This window comes from Helianthus annuus, chromosome 6, assembly GCF_002127325.2.
Source record: "Helianthus annuus cultivar XRQ/B chromosome 6, HanXRQr2.0-SUNRISE, whole genome shotgun sequence".
Classification (NCBI taxonomy): domain Eukaryota; kingdom Viridiplantae; phylum Streptophyta; class Magnoliopsida; order Asterales; family Asteraceae; genus Helianthus; species Helianthus annuus.
Genome location: NC_035438.2, coordinates 40,419,439 through 40,436,235, shown reverse-complemented (window position 1 = coordinate 40,436,235; position 16,797 = coordinate 40,419,439). Strand labels below are relative to the sequence as shown.

General features: G+C 37.8%; 1 protein-coding gene and 1 pseudogene across 1 annotated transcript; one reads left to right on the top strand and one right to left on the bottom strand.

Moving 5' to 3' along the window:
- The first annotated feature begins 9,417 nt into the window (after positions 1–9,417).
- LOC110944643 lies at positions 9,418–10,272 on the top strand. Its single transcript, XM_022186296.1, has 2 exons — positions 9,418–9,531; positions 9,604–10,272. The coding sequence occupies exons 1-2, from the start codon at positions 9,418–9,420 to the stop codon at positions 10,270–10,272; spliced, it is 783 nt and encodes a 260-aa protein (XP_022041988.1).
- Positions 10,273–15,668: 5,396 nt separating this feature from the next.
- On the bottom strand, positions 15,669–16,568 carry LOC110944642 (annotated as a pseudogene).
- Positions 16,569–16,797: the final 229 nt, after the last annotated feature.

Sequence of the window (16,797 nt, the reverse complement as noted above, 5' to 3'; positions counted from 1 at the left end):
TTGGCAGGGGGTGATGATGGTTTGGCTGTTTGTGATGGTAATGGTGGTTTTTGTGCTGTAGACACAGATGGTGGTGGAACAGTAGTTGTGGTGGTGTGTGGTGATGTGGTGTGTGTTGATACTGCAGTTTTGGCTTGACTATTTTCTGGCTCAACATATATACCATCATCAATTCCCTTTTTCTTCCACTTGATCTTCTCCCCCTTTTTGGCATTATCTGAGAAGGGTTCGTTCATGAAAAGAACAGTGGAGGGAACTTTTCCAGAGGCATTTTGAATGTGAGCTTTTATAGCTTTTATATCCGCCTGAGTATCCTTGAATCTTGATTCCACCATATTGGTCAGCTTTTGAACATGTATGGCATGTTGCTGATCTGCCATCTGCTTTTGTCTTTCCAGCAGTGTTTGAAAAAGATTCCATAACTCATTTGCAACACGTGCTTGTTGAGTAGATGCTTGAGCTGGAGGAGCAGTAGATTGGGCTTTCTGAGCTTTTAACAGCTGCTGCACCATATCTTTTATTTCAGCAACTGAGGTTTCAAGGTTTTCGACCCTGCCCGTCAATTCCTGATATCTTGAATCATCACCTGAGTTAACAGGATCATCTGAATCCCCACCAGCAGTGGTTTTACCAATGTATGACTTAGGAACAGAGTCCCAAAAGTCAGCCATTGATGCCCCTTGTTCTTGGTACTGGGGACTTCTTTCTTCAGCACTTGATAACCTTTTGATGTTGCCAGTAGTTAAAACAAACTCACTGGTGGTTTTCAGTGGTGCTATAGAAGAAATTGCCTTCAAGGGAGTCTTACTAATGAAACCACTGTCCAAGTGTAAACCTGTAGATTCAACACTTGTAGTGGCTGCTCCACTTGAACTACTGACAGGAATTACTTGTAATTCCTGCAGTGTAACCTCCTCAATTGTTGCTGGGATAGCAGAAGTGTTAACAACAGACCCAGTCACCTGTTGAAGTATACTCTTAGTGATAGGTGGTTGAGAAGAACTGGTTTGTGTCTGAGTAACATCAGCTGCATGCAACAAAGTTATGGTGGATGGTGGTATTATTTGAGGTGAGGGTAAAGGGGTTGAAAGAGACATGTCCTTGGGATCAAGACTGTGGAAGATGGATCCGAGTGGGTCCAGAGCTTCATATTGTGGGGTCCCTGTGCTTACAACCTGATCCTTTTGTGAGGATGCATGAGGAGTTTGAGGTTGGGGTTGAGATCTTTCTTCCAACTGCTGTGAGGAAGTAGCAGCAGTGGTTGTTTATGACTTTTGTGCTGTCACTGGCATTGTCTCTGGGATCTCATCTTCCAGAGTTGCCTTTGGTTTGGGTTTGGTGGGCTTTCTGGATATTTTCTTTTTGGTCTTTTTAGTGGTGGCAGGTGTGGGTTTCAAAACAGTGGGTGTGCTGCTTTGATCACCTGGAGTAGTGGGCTCAGCAGCAGATACCTGAGGAGCAGTTTCATCTGCTAAATTCTGCTCAGGTACCCCCTGCTTTTGTTTTTACAGGGGCTAACATCCTTGAGAAAGTCTCAGGTATTAAGCCGTTTATTTGAAAAGGAGAACCTTGTTTGAGCAAATCTGCATCTTTCTTTTCAAAATTTTGTTCAAAATAGTAGCTTAAAAATCTTGGAAAGAGCAGAAATGCCTTATTATCAACATTCTTTACCATATCATTAAAAATTTCCTGGTAGTAATTGTAATCTTTATTATTTAAAATAGCATAGCTCAGACATTGAATTTTTAATGGTATTTCATTGAAAGATGTTGTTTTATTTGAAGCACACATCAAAAGTGTGTGAAATAAAAATCTGGGTGCAGAAGGAAAATAACCTTTTTGTAAGGTATCCCTTTTGGGTGGTTCTGCATATCCCTTGTTTAGAAAATCATTTTTCAACTCGTCTTTTGAGAAAGAAATTTTACCTTTCTGATCATCGAATTTAAAGACCTCTGAAATAGACTGCGGAGTGATTTGGATGGCCTTACCCTTTATTGAGGAGTTTATGGCTTTGATGACACCATCTTGTTTCTCAAGAGTGGCATTTTTCCAGAACTCTCTCTGGGTTTTTAGGTAGATGGGTGCATCTGCTATTAACAAAGTTTTATACCTTGATGCAGATATGGTGTCTATGATGGAATTGAAGGTGTCGTCGGTTGTGGATTTTGTGAGTATTCCCAAATAGTTGTGAGGGGCTTTGAATGGTATTTCGCTTGGTTCAACAGCCATTTGAGTGGCGTCTTCAGGAGCGGATGATGAAGAAGATGGTTTTGATTTTGGTTTCGATTTTGATTTCGTCATTTTTGATGAAGAAGATCGAAGAGAGTTTTTTGTGAAGAAGAGTGGGAAACTGCTTTGTGAAGAGAATATTTGGAATTCAATTCGACAGTGTGAGCCCCTGTTTGGGTTTAATCAGGGTTTTATTTTAGGGAAAAAGTGAATGCTGATGTGGCAACGGTTATAATGATCTGACGGCTAAAAACTGACCACGTGCCAACCCCTGATGAAATGGTAAATAATGGAGGACAGTTGTTTTGACAACCACTGATGGATCAAGCATCAGTAGTTACAACGGTAATGAAATGAAGCAGTGGGTGTATCAGTGGATGGAACAGTGATTTTAAACATCAGTGTTTTTGAAGAGCAGAGGTTGACTATCAGCAGTGGACAGACTTTAGAGAGCAGATGTTGAGGCACAACAGCATTTTAGGTACAATAGTGGTAGAAAATAAAATGAAGACTTTTATTGCAACAACTGATAGTGCAGCAGTGTTTTAACTTTTGACAAATAATGTTAGCATCTGCTTGTTCAGATGTAGAAATTGATTTTGTCTTATGAAAGCACAATATCTTATCTAACATCTGTTGAGCACCAGAGATGCTATTCTTAACAAAATACATTTTAGATGTATATTATCAAGATTAAATTGCCAGCAGTTATCTACAGAAATTTTGTTCAAGGTTTTGCCAAATGTCCATTATTCCAGACATTGGTTTAGCATCCCAGATGATGAAGACATTTCTACTAAAGCTACTCATTTTGTGTCTAATTACTTGAATTAGAACATGAGTATCTCAGTAGTTCAAAATCAATTTGCAATCAATTCATGATCTGTGATAACCAAACTTGAGCTTGACATGACCTTGATATGTGTGCCATTTCCTTTTGATCAGATATAAGGATTGCAATTTCACACAAAAATAAGGAAATTGCATCCTGACCAGAGATGAACTTTTACTATCAAAAATGAGTAGAAGTACAAAATATATTTTATAAAAAGTAATATATATATGGTTTTAAACACCTTAAAAAAAATTAAAGGATGTTTTGAAAATTATCAAAAGGATCTGACAGCTTTTCAAATAAGTTCATGATCATATCATTCTCAAGTTATTTTGACCATTGTTTGGGGTCATTTTCTTGACAATTGATTGTAAATTCTTCTTTTAAGAACAATCACTGGAGATGCCATTGTTACCTGAACAATTCCTGTATTGCTGAAAGCACACAGTTGCATGACTTCATTGTTTTACCCAACTGTAACCTCAAGAGTGTTTTATGCTTATACTCTTTTTTCTTTTGGATTCAAAAGTTTTGAGATAGCCACACTTTGAGATTTGTTCATTTTCTTTTTCCCTTTTTACCCTTTTTACCCTTCCCATTCACAAGTACAGAAATACTCACTGGGAGATGTTATTTTGAAGAAGATTAGTCCAGAATCATTTTGAAGTAATGTTTTGAGAGATCTAGCCACATTTGTACATGTTTTATTACCAGATCTCACATTACGTATGATTAGGACTATTTTGACACCTTATTTTCTTAATGTGTTTTGACAAAGTTGTTTAGGTCCTTTTGAGGATTCTCAACTTGCCTTTGAACACATAAGAAATTTTGACTAAAGCTGTATTTTCCTCTTTCTATGTCAGCAGAACACTAGTGTTTAAATGAACATAGGTTTTGCTGATCTGAGGTGTATACTTTAGTGTAAACTTTTGAAAACATCACAAATTTCATAACAACAGTTGAAATCAATTTTGAATGAAGATGAACACACCATAGTTTTCAGATAAGTTTCCAGATCTGGAAACTATGAGTGATTTGTGCATGACATCAACAGTTGTATGAGATTTGTGAATCTTATTACATCTTGGTTGTTTTACAGAGCTTTTGAGTCAACATTTTGAACATGATTTCTCTTCACTCTATTTTTCAACAAAAATACAACCAACCTTAGTATCAATGAATTGTGAGCTGAACTGTTATGTCAAATTGATTGTTAGATCGAATTTGACTGTCCAAGCTCTGATACCAATTGTTAGGATCGGAGGCTCTCATGATTGTGTTTGTTTGTATATTTTGAACATTCAGAACATATGAAATGATGTAAAGTGCAGCGGAAATGAATACAAAACTTTGTAAACACAATCAAGGAAGAAAATAGTTTGATAAACAATTGTTTTCCATTAAGTTGAATGATTAAAATACAAAGCAAATGATTACAGCATGTTTACAGAACTAAGCTCCCCCTCAGCCTGATACCTCATGTTGGTTGCACAAGATGAAAGGATTGAATTGAGGAGAATAACTCACTCAAAACGATCAAATGTAACAGTACAGAGTACCGCTCCATTTATAGGCAAACCAAACCACTGAAGCATCTTAGCTGACGTCACCATGATAGTGACATCTAACAAACTAACAACCTATATACACTGTTCTAAACAAACTACTGACATGCAACATCTGATTATCAGTACAATTCAAGACAAGAGATAACAACTGCTTCACGTTCCACTGTTGTAGCCTGAGCACTGATGATGAACTTCAGTGCTTTCTTCAAAGGTGATCAGTCTTTGAGTGGGCAGTGCTTGTGTCTTCAGCAGTACTTAGGAAACAGCAGTAGATAGAGCAACAGTGTTTGTCTTCAGCAGTCTTTAGAGTTCCATCAGTGTTTGGTTCATCAGTTGTTGTAATGAGCAGTACTTAAGATCCATCAGCTGTTAGAATACCACTGTCAAGGGGAAAGCAAAGAGTAAACTGCTGCTTATTGTAGTCCTCTGATGTGATCCGGTTTTGGCTTTACATTATCTGTTCCTCTAGTAGGGTTCAATCCCAACACTTTTTCTGTTTCCTTCATTATTCCTTTATAATCCTTTAGCATCATCTTGATTGCTATTTCTTGGGTACTCTTTAATTGTTTCATTAAATCTATCCGCAATTAATCTAAGAGCACGTACTTGTTTCAGCTTCTTATGAAACTTATGACTTAAAGCATCAACTATTACATTAGTCTTAACTTTGTGATATAACAATCAGTGTTGTTCCTAGTATGAGGGGAATTCTTAGTTCTACTTCTCACCGTGAGTGACAGTCCAAGTAGATCTTCTAGGAAAATGTCAGAGTATTCCAATATTAACGGAATTTCTTTCAGTTCCATACCTCTAGTGTTAACGATCACCGAGACCATATACACTGTGTCTTACTTCCGTGCATAACTTGCAGCTTTCATCAGAGAGGTGAACTTTGTTGGCTTGTCTGTGTTGTCTCCTTGTGATCACTTCTCCTGTTGGCTTGCAATTCTCAACCTAATTCAGCAATCAGCTCAGGAATCATTGTTGCCATTTTATTCCTTTTTATGAAGCAAACAGGATTTCCTTTCTGTCAGTTCTTTCCATTTCATGGCATAGGTCGTGATCATGTGTTTCAAAGATCGGGTCTTACTATTTTAATGCCTAATTTTTGAAGCATACATTACTTCATCCTTCTTGGCGTAATAGCGTATATACTAATGGTTTGGACAATTTTTGTCCTTTGCAGCCCATGTATTGTTGTAACAATTCCTTTATTACTGACAAATCTTAGTAGGATTATAGGTGAAGAAAGTCTTTGTAAGTGCATCTAGTCGTGGTTACTCTTATCTTCGTAAGAGTTCTTAAAGAAAGTAGAATTACTCTCCTTAGCTTAAATATTTTGTGCCTAGCACAACTTTTAGTTACAGGTTTACTAATATGTCAATCATCTAAGGTAACGCATGGAAAATTTGTATACTTTCGATGGCGTCCTAACTTAAAGGGTTCACATCGTTCATTTGGTCGCACGAGTTACGAGGCGGATGATCAAATGGAATAGTTTTTGATATCGGAATTATAGATGTATACGAGAGATTCTTGATAAAGAATTCTAGAATTATCATTGACACACATGCTCGTGCTTTATTCTAAATTGTCAATTGTTATGGTTTTTGGATTTCCTTATAGATATATATATATCTATATAATCATATATTTCACATACTGTAATATACATACCATTCATAAGGTCAATGTATTTAACAGATTCATATTTCCAAAAACAAGTCAGACATCAGGTCATGATACTATTTAGGGAACTCTGTCACTTGTTTAACATATCATATACCCCATCTTACCGGGTCTCGCCGGAGAGGTAAGCCCATCTTACCCGAACAAGCTGGAGAGTCTACCACACCATACCCTGTCTTGCCGGAGAGGTAATTATCATTGTATTTCCCATAAATAGAATTTTCTCAATTCATGATTTAAAAATGAATCTTTTATTAGGGCTTGCATCAAGGAGTAAGGAAATTAGTATGATGGATCATTTTCTAGAACCCAGTAGTACTAATAAACAAGAAATAATAGTGGCCAAGTGTTATTGCTTATTTACCATACTTGCAACATTCTAGTCATCATTCTCACGGCATACCAACACCCATCACATTTTATCTACGCAAGTAATAAGCTTATCTCAATGCTTAAGGCATCTTTCTTAAGTTCAAGTCTAAATACTATCATGGGTGCTACCAGATAATATCAATTTCCTAACTCTTTCGTTTAAGCTTAGGTATTATCACAACACCTATTTGCTTAAACCAGTGGCTCTGATACCACCTCTGTCACGACCCCCGAACACACCCTGGACGGGAGCCACGAGCAGTCAAGTGGTACCGGTGGTTATTTTGAAAAGTATTGCAGCGGAAAATTTCTTCAGGACCGTGAGTTAGGAAAATACCAGAGTTTAGAAAACACCGGATTTTATTTATTAAACAGATAAGAATAACCCTTGTTTTACAAAGGTAGCTTCAATATGAGATAAACCCAAATACATAAAACAACGTTTCTTAATTTAGTTTAATTGATAAAATAAGCCACTTCTTTAAGCCTTTCGGTGCCGTATCACAACTCTTATTCCAGTCTACTGTAATCACCTGAAACGCGTTTTAAAAACATTTGGTCAACAGAAAATACTGGTGAGTTCATTCATTTTTGTACAAAAACACATTTGTTATAATTCACAATATTAAGAGCGATTACAATTGCCCCTATCTTATAATTATCTGGTCCAGTTGTCACTCGACCTGATCTGTGACTATGGTCATATCACTATTGGGTCCTGTCCCCAAAAGTGACGTGTATCACTATTTAGGCTCGCCCACCTAAAAGTGATAATACATCAGTAATGTATACAAAACCCCACTTACTGCCAGTAATTCAAGATAACAAAGACTTAATCACTGTAAATATAACGAGAATACATTTAGGGTTTTGCAAAGCAGTTTGATAAAAACAGAATGACTCACCCTGTAGGTCTTATATTCTTGATTTAACAGACCTCCTGATTCTAAATCTTCTGATAATTAAGCATCTACTTTAGAGTTCTGAATCTTCTGATGATTAAACATCTTGTTTGATTGTAAGTGTATAGTTTGGAGATTTCTGATAGTTAAACATTTAGTTTAACAGAGTGGAATACGTATTAGTGTTAAACCAAATCAAACCTAACGATGGTTACGAGATCAAAACCTTAACGAAATTCACAAAGTATAGTCTTATTTAGACAGCACTTTGGCATTCGTTAGTTGGTTCTCGGATCGATCGGAGAGAATATCGTATCGGTGATTATTGGTTAGAACACCAACGTATAGAGAGAAGAAGAAAAGAAATGAGCAAGGAAGAATGAAATCATAGGCTCCATATTTATAGGTAAGGCAGATTCCTTTCTTAGCTAGGAAGCTTTCTTACTGATTAAGTTTCCTTTATTTATTAGGTTTTTCTTACTGATTAAGTTTACTTACCTATTAAGTTTACTTATCTATTAAGTTTACTTAATTGTTTTAGCTATCAAGTTTACTTGGCTTTTTAACGGATTATCTCACTTAGCTGTTTAACTGATTCATTTTCCTTAACTGTTTAATTAAGTAATTTACTTAGCCGATTACTTAATTAACTTAATTAGCTGATTATTTAACTAACTTAGCTTGCTTAACTGCTAAGTTTTACATAATCATTAAGTTTACTTAACCATTAAGTTTTCTTAACCATTAAGTTTTCTTAACCATTAAGTTTTCTTAACCATTAAGTTTTCTTAACCATTAAGTTTTCTTAACCATTAAGTTTTCTTAGGCACTAAGTTTACTTAATCGCTAAGTATTCTAGATTAGCAGCCCCCTGGTTATGAGTTCTAATTTCTAGAGACAATGGAACTCGTATTAGTGTATTAACTCAATTCAGCTTTAACGATAATCACGAGATCAAACCCACCACGAATGACAAAGTATAGCCAGGTACCGGCAGCACTTAAACATCCGTTGGATCGGTTTCAATCGATCGGATAAAGTACCGTAGCAGTGATCGAGTTATTACTCTGATATTGGAGCAGAGTTTCGGGAATTTAGGGCGTTGATTGAAAGGAATGGAGATACATGGAGTAGGACGACGTTTTAGATTGTCGAACTGAGAAATCTGATCAAGTGCCAAACCAGTGGCTTTATAGCCAAAATTGGTCTGGCCCGCGTGTCGCACACGGAACCTCCTCCCCTGGCGCATGTCGCGGGGATGATCGATCTAGCTTAGACCTGCCACGTGTCCAGTATAGGCTTGACACGTGGCGCTTCGTCGTGACACGTGTCTTCGGCCGCCTTTTTAACCCAATCACGCGTTTTTCTCGATTTTCATGCTGGTGCTTATCGCGTATGTTTGGGTCTTGATTCTAAATGGTTCGGTTTATAATTACGAGTCTAATAAAGGTACTTTTGTGCGGGTTGGTTCATCAACCATCAGGTTTTCAAGTTTTATCGTGCACACTTTGGATTTTGTTTATGGATCTTTCCGAGGGTTGTTACACCTCCCCACTTATTTTTAATATCGTCCTCAATATTTGCTGGAACACGTGTGGTTACTTTCATCTTATCTTTGATTCCCAAGTATATTTTTGTCCACGTTTTAAATCCTACTTTACCTTGAGTAGAACTAATGTCGTACGCTTTGTAATTTTCATATTTGACTTGTAAGGTCTTTCAGTGAACATAGATTTTCATTTATCTCTATATCTTGAAGAGATACTACTAAAGATTTATCAGCAAAGCATTTCCTTAAATTACATACATGAAATATATCATGGGACTAGGATGCTTCGAGAATGCATATCGTTTCAAACGAGCAAAGCAGCACAATTTTGTTGGAAAGTTTGATCTTGAGAAACACGGAAGATTCAGTGATGTTGTGCCCACAGTACCTGTCGCACGAGCTCCTCAACAGATAAATGCACAAATCGCTGAAGAACATGATCTGCAGTAAGTACAGCAAGTGGCTGCCAATGATGCTGAAGTTGAAACAGAAGTACTTGATATTGATTCAGAAACAGACTCTAGTGAAGAAGAAACCGACTCAGAAAGCGAAGTGGAAGTAGTTATGTCTGAGAAGGAAGAGGAAGCCGTTAGACAGCCAGTTCCAATGTCTACTGAGAACTTAGCAGCATTACTTATAAGCCTTCAGGGTGGTGACGGAAACCCTCCATCTGTCCATACCTCTGTTGTTCAAGATGATATTGCAGTTACATCAGAAATTGAAGCAATTACTGATGATGTTGAACAAGCAGCTAGCAAGAAACAAAGAACTGACACTACACCCGATCATGACCTTTCTGGCCCTGTTTCCGATCCAGAGCCCGCTAAGTCCATTAATCCACAGCCTGATCCACAATCTGATGCTGCATCAAAGAAAACAAGCACAGAGGAACCTGATTTGTATGATTTCAACTTTGATTTTAAATCTACACCCTCACAACCAGGTAGCTCGAGTGGTGTTAGAGTTGAAACAGGAAGCTCTAGTGGAGCTGGAAATACTGAGCATGATGAAGCAGCATCCGGATATGCAACCGGTAAAAGACAAGTCATCGAACATAGTGATAGCGACAGTGATGAACATGCAAACGTCGCAAGATTGAAATGTCGAGTGGTTGTATTAGAATAGGATGCAGAATTGAAGAATGCTCAGATTTCATCGCTTCAGCAAGATTCCGCCCTGAAAGAAGCACAGATCTCCTCTCTTCAAGCCCAAATCTCTAGCAGAGATCAAACAATAGATCAACTGCAAGGCGATGTGGGAATGTTAATGTCTGTTGTATACGATCTGAAGGCAAAGCTGGAGAAAAAGGTTGGTAATGAATTTGTTGATAAGGAAGATGAGCAGTTCTCCTGAGCAAACTCCTGAACAGAGAGCAGCAGCAGCAAACGCAGTAGCAGCTGCTGTACGTGAAGCCGCTTTAAATGCCTATCTTCCTGCTAAACCAAAGAAGAGAAGCAACAAACCAAAGAAGAAGAAGCAAAGCAGCAAACAGATGCTAGTGATGAAGAACCAGGATCTGAATCCTCTAGATGAAAATTTTCAGCTCAAAGGTCCGACTAAGAGACCTGATAGATATGTGATGGAATTGGGATCAAGTTTCTATGATCAGGTGGGAAACAAGTCTGAAGTCGCTTGCTGGAGGTTCGAGCATAACAAAGACATGTGGTTGATTACACGTAAGAGCGGTCATCAAGAATATTATGCAAAGGAAGCTCAGTTTGAATCATGGACTAAGATTGATTTGAAAAGTCTTCTGCGTACCCCATACTATGATCCAGAGCCAAATCAAAGGGGCAGAGGTTGGGCATTCCATGCAAGACTTGAAAGGGAAGTTAAAAGCAACTTTGACACCATGAAGACTGCTAAATCAGAGATTCGAAGAAATCCTGGTGTTCGTGATCCCTTCACCAAAAGAACTGTTAAATCTGTCATCTAGCCTCCGACTAACAAGGAGAAGATCATTCCCCTCACTCGCAAGTTTGAAAAAGGAATTCTAAAGAACCTCAAGTTCTGGGCATATGATCCAAAGATGGCCGTCACTGAAGAGCAATCTATCCGGATCCCAAACTCTTATGATCTGATGAGCTTTCATGAGGAAGATATCTTGGTTCTCTCCAATCAACAAATCCGATGCCACGAAAAGTATGAAGTATGTGTGAAAGAATGGACAACTGCTGTTGCCAACATTCTTCGACATCATTTGTTTGTTGATCTAATGCCGAATCTGGGCGGTCCTCAAGCTTTATGCAGCTACAGATCCAGTAAACCTAGGGGAGTTGTTAGACCCTTGATAGGTTTATGGACTAGTAGCAAAGTGGTTTAGAGGTTTAGTAGATTAATGTTTAGTGGAATGGGCTATTTTTGGGTAAATGGGCTTAGGGAGCCTCCTCCCTAACCACTTACTATAAATAGAAAGTCGTGTATTAGGTCATGTTTGGTTGGTGACATTAGCAAATCTTGTATTAGACATTGGGTTATGTATGCAAGATAATCATCATTAATTAGAGAACTTTCTACTTCATCTCTTTTCTTGTATTGATTTCTTGTTTGTGTGATTCCGCCACCATTCAAGCTTGTGTGATATCATTGTGATCTCATTTCGGGACTTACAGTATCAGATACATTGACGAATTTTGGTTTTGAAATTGAAACTTAGAGAAGTAGTGATTCTTTAAGTTAAAAATGGAATACTTGATGATTAAATCAAGTTTATCAAAGGGATGCAAATGTGTACGCAAACCACGTATTGGGAGCGAATGCACTAGTTTATTGAAGCCCGGAGATTGGGTAAAAGGAGCAAGGACTAACCATGTTCATAAGAAGCAAAAAACATATTAGAACATAACGGGTCGAATAAAAACAAATTAGATTCGTAAACCGTTAGTTTATAAAACAGGTTTGTAGTAAACTGATCTGCACAAAATGCAACATATAAATTACATCAATTGTGGCATAAAACTAACCCTTTTTTAGTACTAATGTTGGAAAAAGTGTGCTTTTGTCTCCTTATGTATTTTCAGGGTTAAATGAGCTCAAATTAACAAAAGAAGCAAAAAGACAGCTAAATCTAACATAAATACAAGAAAAGAAACAAACAAAGAAGACAGAAGACTGAACACGCCCCGTGCTCAGTGAGCACGGGGCTGTGCCCAAAGGTCAGCAGAAAAGACAAACTCATAGAAGCTTCTGTTGCCCACCACGGGGCCGTGCCAAGCGGACACGGGGGCGTGGTCAGCTTCCTGCATATGCATTTATTGGAATTGCGAATTGCAATTAATGAAGAGAGAGATTCGGATGGACACGGGGCCGTGCCCAGCGGACACGGGGCCGTGCCCGAGCTTCTGTTCAGCCTATAAATAGGAGTGTTTGGAGCTCTTGCAACTCATCCCTTGGCACACCACCTCTCTCACACTTCACCCACCACCCACCACCACCATAACACCATCATCCACCACCATCATCCGTTGTCCATCGTAGAGCGTGTGAGTCGTCTCGGGATCCAAGATTGATCGTAAGAGTTCTTGACAATCAAAGGCCATGTTTGCCTAAGTCTTTTACATCACTTGGTGAAGACAAATGTTTAGTGTAATACTTTTTATTTTTAATCTTTTGCACTTTTTAATTGGTTTTGTATTAATGACTTTAATTACTAGTTTCTTATGTTGAAGGTGATTCTTCCTTATCGTTTGTCCGTGGTGTCTTGGCATTATTTTACCATCTATATAAAATAAAAGATTTTCACCATTCATATCTCCACGGTCTATATGGAGGTATGTTGGCTACCTGGTCGGGGGTTAAGGGAACGGTTTGGTAAGAATCTTGCCATTGTTCAGTGTATAGATCCTGCAAAGGACCTGGATCAAATTTAGTAGGACCTCCTTCAATACCCAAGGTATTGGATGGCGGGGGTCCAAACTCTTTGATCCTCTCATAAGTTAAACTACTATTAAAACTTTAACCTGGCTACTTAGGACTGTATCCCTGCTGACTCAGACTACTTAGTCGAGGGTAACGTCGCTTTCAAAAGAGGGGCCTACCACATTATGCATTAATAACTTAATTAATTATCTTTCAATAATCCGACCCTTTAGGATTGTATCCTTGCTGACTCAAACTACTGGGTTGAGGGTAACGTCGCCTTCAAAAAAGGGGCCTACTACAATAACTAAGATAATCTCTTAAATAAGTGCAAAAGTGCGAAAATAATCAAAGGTTACACTACACACGAGTCGGATCCAAGTGATTCATCTTGTCTATCTGTTTTTATTTTATTTTATTTTCTTTTTCAGCATTTTAGTTAGTTTTATTTTTCTTAGTTTAAAAACTTTTTTTTTCTAACATTTTGATTTGATTAGACGTTGAGGATAAACCGGTACTAAAAGCTCTTGTGTCCTTGGAAGACCTCGGTATCTTACCAACACTATACTACGTCCACGATGGGTGCACTTGCCCATATGTGTGTTTAGTGTTAGTGAATATCGTGTTTTACAAATTTAAAACTTGGCTAAAAAGTGTAAAATGCGCTTAAAATATATACCTAAAACATAACACACTTCACGCACATCATAAACCGAGGTGATAAACATAGAGATCGTGTAAATCGGATAAATAAATTGAAAGTTATGCAAGTTTTAAGTTAGAACTTGACAAAAATGCATAGTTGGGCAAATGCAGCTCCAAGAAAGGATCCTTCTGTCAAAAATGGGGGCTAGCGTCACGCGACGGGAAAGAGACATCTTCGTCTTGTAGCGCGACGGTTGTCGCGGCCCGAGACGGAGTCCCCCATCCCGGTCGCCCCGCGGGAGCAATAAAACCTGGCAAACTTGTTTATTTTTGTTATTTGACGTAGAGAATTTGGTTTGAAACACTATAAAATCACCATAACTAATGTTTGTTGTGGTTTTAATATTAGGTGAACGTTGTTTGCCTCCGGATGAACATCAAGCGGCGAACAAGAACCGAACACACGTCTAAATAAAGCTTCCGCGTTGATCTTGTTTTGTCTTGATAATGTGAATTATGTAATCACTTAAAATCAGTATTTTGAATGTTTAAAACATATGTGAATACTTTTGATGTAAAAGTTTTTGTAAGTGGCATTTTCTTCGTGAAATGCTTACTTTAAATGATAACGAAATGTTTAAATTAGAACGGGTCTTACATATGCTCTTCAATATCTTAGTCAATTCATGCATAAACCATTGGATTTGCATTTAAAAGTTGCACTAAGACGGCTTAGGTATTTAAACCAGTCTCCTGGGAAAGGGTTGTGTTTTAGGAAAAGTGGAACATTTGACTTGGTCAGTTATGTTGCTTCTGACTAAGCTAAGAGTATCAACAATAGAAAGTCTATAACGGGGTTTTGTATCTTTCTGGGAAAGTCATTGATTTCCTAGAAAAGTAAGAAACAAAGTCTGGTTTCTAGTTCCACAGTTGAGGCAGAATATAGGACTATGTGTTCCACAGTATGTGAGTTAATGTGGATAAGAAATGTCTTGAATGAACTTGGTATTCTGTGTAAACTTCCTTTGAAGTTATGTTCGACAGTAAATCTGCTATATCAATCTCATTAAATTATGTGTTCCATGAGAGAACAAAGCATTTTGAGATTGATTTACTTTTTTTGAGGGAGAAAATTAGCGATGGGTTGATAACGCCGATAACGCCTGAGAAAGTGGATACTGAGGAATAGTTGGCTGATATTTTTACAAAAGGAGTCAATTCTGTACAACATGAATTCTTTTGTGAAAAACTGAGATTGAAAGACTTGGATAACATATGAATGAAGGGGGAGTGTTGAAAAATATAACCTTTGGTATCACTAATATGTTATATGTGATGTAATAAGTTGTCACGTTTAAATTATTTGGTGTTAAGTGTGTAGGTTATAAGTTAAGGGGCTACTGTGTTTTATTTGTTATAATGGAGGGACTGGATATGTACAATGAGAAGGACTGCATCATCTCTATTCATTGTTGGAGTTGTAAAGTGTAACTTGGGATATTGCAAATATAAAAGGCTTGGAGTACACGATGTTTACTAAGTCTCTCTCATTTTTCACTCTCGGTTCTTTCTATATTCTTCTAGGGTTTGTTAGTTGTTATTCGTAGTTGTTATTCTTGATCTTTCATCTGTATTTCAAAGACATCTGTTAGTATTGGTATAGATGATCATTTGATTATAATCATCAGTTAATCTGTGGATCTTGCATTGATTAAGATCCTACATTTTGTAAGATCTATGATTCTGGGGAACTTTTTCTGGTTTGGGTCAGTAAGATTTTACGTCACTGTTTTGTCGCCATTTCTGTTGTCATATCTTGATTCTTTGTTGTTAACAACATCTAAAGTTAATGAATGCTATTGTCACACATGGTCTTTAGAGTTAACACATTGACCAAATGATAATGGGGCAATACCTTTATGCCATTATCCCAACAACCTTGGAATGAATTAATATCGAGGGTAGCACGTTTACATGATAGAACATTATTTTTTTTGTCATTAACCATATTGCAACTCTTACATCTTATTGTTGAACCAACAAATACCTTTGCTTTTGTCTTCAGCTTCATCACCCTCTACAAAGAAGCACTCCGTAGTTTCTCTCCACATTGCTTTGATTATTAGGGTGTCATCAAATTGATAGTATTCTCCTAAAGTGGGTTTGATTGCTTTTGTTGCTTCCATGGCGTGATAATGTGGAATGGTGAACAACAAATGATGGGCAACATGTGTATCGGTGATGTGATGAAGAACTCTGTTGAATACACAGTAATCTCTATCGATTATTGCCAAAGCTCCTCTCAACCAGTTCCACTATGTGCTGTCATAGAGCGGTAGTAATCGGTGAATGTGGTGCAACCAAGTGATGACCAAGAGGAACCCATAAACATCACAAAAGGAGCAAAGTATACCATCATTAGCCAGGTGAACCCTTGTGCCAAGGCCAGCTTATAAAGCCCATAACTTGTTACAATAAGTCCGACGCCAGTCATAAGTATTTGTGAGCACTCACGATCGTTATAAACCGGACTCTTTGGATCAAAATGGTTAGCAAACTTCTCATACTTTTGGCTAGATACATTGGAACAAACGTACAAGAGCTAGCCTATGGTACATAAAATAACAAGCCTTAAGAGACGCCCTGATGGGTGTTGAGTAGTTTGGAAAAATAATTTAGACTAGACTTCTTTTGGGGGAGAAATGATTCGTTGTGATCTAGTGAACCAATGTTAAAATGGTGACGGCGATGACTATATTTCCAAGAGAAATACGGTGCAAGCATGCCCGTGTAATGTACCCAATGGTGTCATTTAACCATGTATAGTTACTAAAAGCTTGGTAGCCACACTCATGGCCAATGACCCACAAACCCATTTGAACACTACCTTGGAGGATCCAATAAACTGGCCATGCCATGTAGGAAAGCGGGGATGAAAGGGGAACGATGTACATGGTGGCATGTAGGGGTGTGCAATAACCGAACCGTTAACCAAAACCGAACCGAAAACCGACAAAACCAAACTGAAGTTAACTGTTACTGAATTAACCGAAATTCGGTTAACGGATATTTTTTTATCATCGGTTAACCGAAATTAACCGAACCGAACCGAATCATTTATTTTTTTTTTATATATTTCTAGCTTTT

Coding starts and splice junctions, on each gene's coding strand:
- LOC110944643 (XM_022186296.1), top strand. CDS start 9,418: ATGGGACTAGGATGCTTCGAGAATGCATATCGTTTCAAACGAGCAAAG. Junction 9,532..9,603: donor TCAGTGATGTTGTGCCCACA/GTACCTGTCGCA, acceptor CAGTAAGTACAG/CAAGTGGCTGCCAATGATGC.